This window comes from Triticum dicoccoides, chromosome 1A, assembly GCF_002162155.2.
Source record: "Triticum dicoccoides isolate Atlit2015 ecotype Zavitan chromosome 1A, WEW_v2.0, whole genome shotgun sequence".
In the NCBI taxonomy this organism is placed as follows: domain Eukaryota; kingdom Viridiplantae; phylum Streptophyta; class Magnoliopsida; order Poales; family Poaceae; genus Triticum; species Triticum dicoccoides.
In genome coordinates, this window is record NC_041380.1 from 504,538,547 (window position 1) to 504,540,750 (window position 2,204).

Genomic DNA, 2,204 nt, shown 5'->3' on the forward strand with positions numbered 1-2,204 from the left:
CGCTTCCGCCGTAGTTTTGGTCGTCGATCGGAGGAAGTTTGGCCGTCGCCGTCCTTGCCGATGGTAGAGGGGACACGACTGCCGGCGACGTACCACGGCGGCCGAGGCAGATTCCGACGAGAGCTCCAGAGCGGCCTGTAGCCGGCCGGCAACCAACCTGCTACGTCGAGGTGATCATCGCGGCCTCTTCACCACCACGACCGCAAGGTGTTCGACCTTTTGCCAACAGAGGTATGGACAGTGGAGACGAGTTTTTCTTCCATCACTTCCTTTGTTCATCGGACGATTCATCGTCGGATGATGACAATCTTGTGGTGGCTGCACTGGTCGTTCACGACCATATTCAACGGGAGCTTCCTCGGTACAGGGGGTCACTCACTGGCCGTGCTCCCAACCTGAACCGCAACAGGGAGAGAGGCCACGCCCTGCTCTATGCAGATTACTTTGCCAACACCCCGCTCTTCAGGCCGGATAAATTTCGTCGCCGTTTTCGAAAGGCAAGGCATGTGTTCAATCGTATCCGAGAGGGAGTGGTTGCTCATGACCCATACTTCGAGTGCAAGACGGATGCCCTTGGCAAGCTTGAATTCTCCTCCTACCAGAAATGCACCGCGGCCATCCGCATGCTTGCATATGGAATTCCAGGCGATTTGGTGGATGAGTATGTGTGTATGAGTGAGACAACATGTCTGATGTCAATGTACAAGTTTTGCCAGGCTGTGATCGAGGTCTTTGGCCCAGAGTACTTGAGGCAGCCAACTGCCGCTGATACAGAGAGATTGTTGGCGACCAACGCAGCTAGAGGCTTTCCAGGTATGCTTGGCAGCATAGATTGTATGCACTGGGAGTGGAAGAACTGTCCATTTGCTTGGCAGGGCCAGTACAAGGGGCATGTTAACGGGTGCACTGTCATATTAAAAGCGGTGGCATCACAAGATCTTTGGATATGGCATTCTTTTTTCGGCACGACAGGTTCTCACAATGATATCAACGTGCTGCAGCGTTCTCCAGTCTTCGCGAGGCTTGCAGAAGGCCACTCCTCACCTGTCAACTTTGAGATCAACGGCCACCATTACAACAAGGGATACTATCTAGCAGATGGTATATATCCTCAGTGGTCAACTTTTGTGAAGACAATCTCGAAACCCCAAGGTGAGAAGAGAAAGAGATTTGCTCAAATGCAAGAGAGTGTTAGAAAGGATGTGGAACGTGTTTTTGGTGTGCTTCAATCTCGGTGGGGTATCGTTCGAAACCCTGCACTGTCATGGGATGAAGGGAAGCTTTGGGAGGTGATGACTGCTTGCGTGATCATGCACAACATGATCGTCGAGGACGAGCGTGATGAGAGTATCTTCGACCAAGGATTTGATTATCAAGGTGAAAATATTGAGCCCCTGCACCAAGACTCGGCCACATTTGAACAGTTTGCCCAATTCCACCGTGAGATGCGTGATTGGCACACTCATGTGAATCTTTACAATGACTTGGTTGAGCACGTGTGGGATCACATTGGCAACCAATAGATGTATTTGTCCATTTTATGTTCAGTCAAGACAATTTCGATTTGGTTGTAAAACTATTTTATTAAAGACAATTTCAATTGGGTTGTAAAACTATTTTAATTTTCAGACAAAAATTTGGGTTCAAAACTAGTTTTAATATAAATTTGGGCATTTCTTGATCTTGACGGACATGATGGGGCAAAAGGATGCGGCAGCGCGCTGGCGCACGGCCACCGCATCCCAGAACAGGCCCGGACACGACTCCAAATTCCTATCCAAAGAGACAAAAATAGAATAAAACGGACGTCCGTTTAGGGTCGGGTCGCGCGGTGGAGTTGGCCTCAGCCAACGGGCTCATCCGAACGTCGCATTCCAGTTTCCAAAAAACAAATGTAAACGCGGCCGACGCGCGGAGCGAATATACCCACCAGGCCAGCACCTCCCGTCCGGCTCGTGTCTCGGCTCCGCGAGCAGGTCGGCCGCGCGAGGGATATGGAGATGGCACCGCACCGTATCGCCCGGGAGCATATCCCCCTCCCGTTTCGCTCTCACCGAGCTCCTCTTATCCCCCCTCTCGCTCTCTCCCGCCTCCCCGCGCCACCACCACCCTCCACTCCGCTCGACCGCTGCCAGCAACCATGGCCACCCCCTCCCGCCCGGCGCTCCCTCCCCACCTCCGCCTCCTCACCCCGCGCCAGCTCC

The 2,204-nt window shown here is 52.8% G+C and overlaps 2 protein-coding genes across 2 annotated transcripts in view; both read left to right on the forward strand.

The window, feature by feature from the left end:
* Positions 1–398: 398 nt before the first annotated feature.
* On the forward strand, positions 399–1,334 carry LOC119348670 (the record flags this gene model as incomplete). The annotated part of the gene is made up of 1 exon (XM_037616643.1): positions 399–1,334. A coding segment is annotated over one exon (936 nt), but the record flags the coding sequence as incomplete, so codon positions are not given.
* Positions 1,335–1,695: 361 nt separating this feature from the next.
* LOC119354175 (UTP--glucose-1-phosphate uridylyltransferase 3, chloroplastic-like) overlaps positions 1,696–2,204 on the forward strand; it is a 7,745-nt gene continuing 7,236 nt past the window's right edge. The window contains exon 1 of the mRNA XM_037620890.1: positions 1,696–1,700. Coding sequence (XP_037476787.1) covers positions 1,696–1,700 — 5 coding nt within the window. The remainder of the gene's footprint in view (positions 1,701–2,204) is intronic.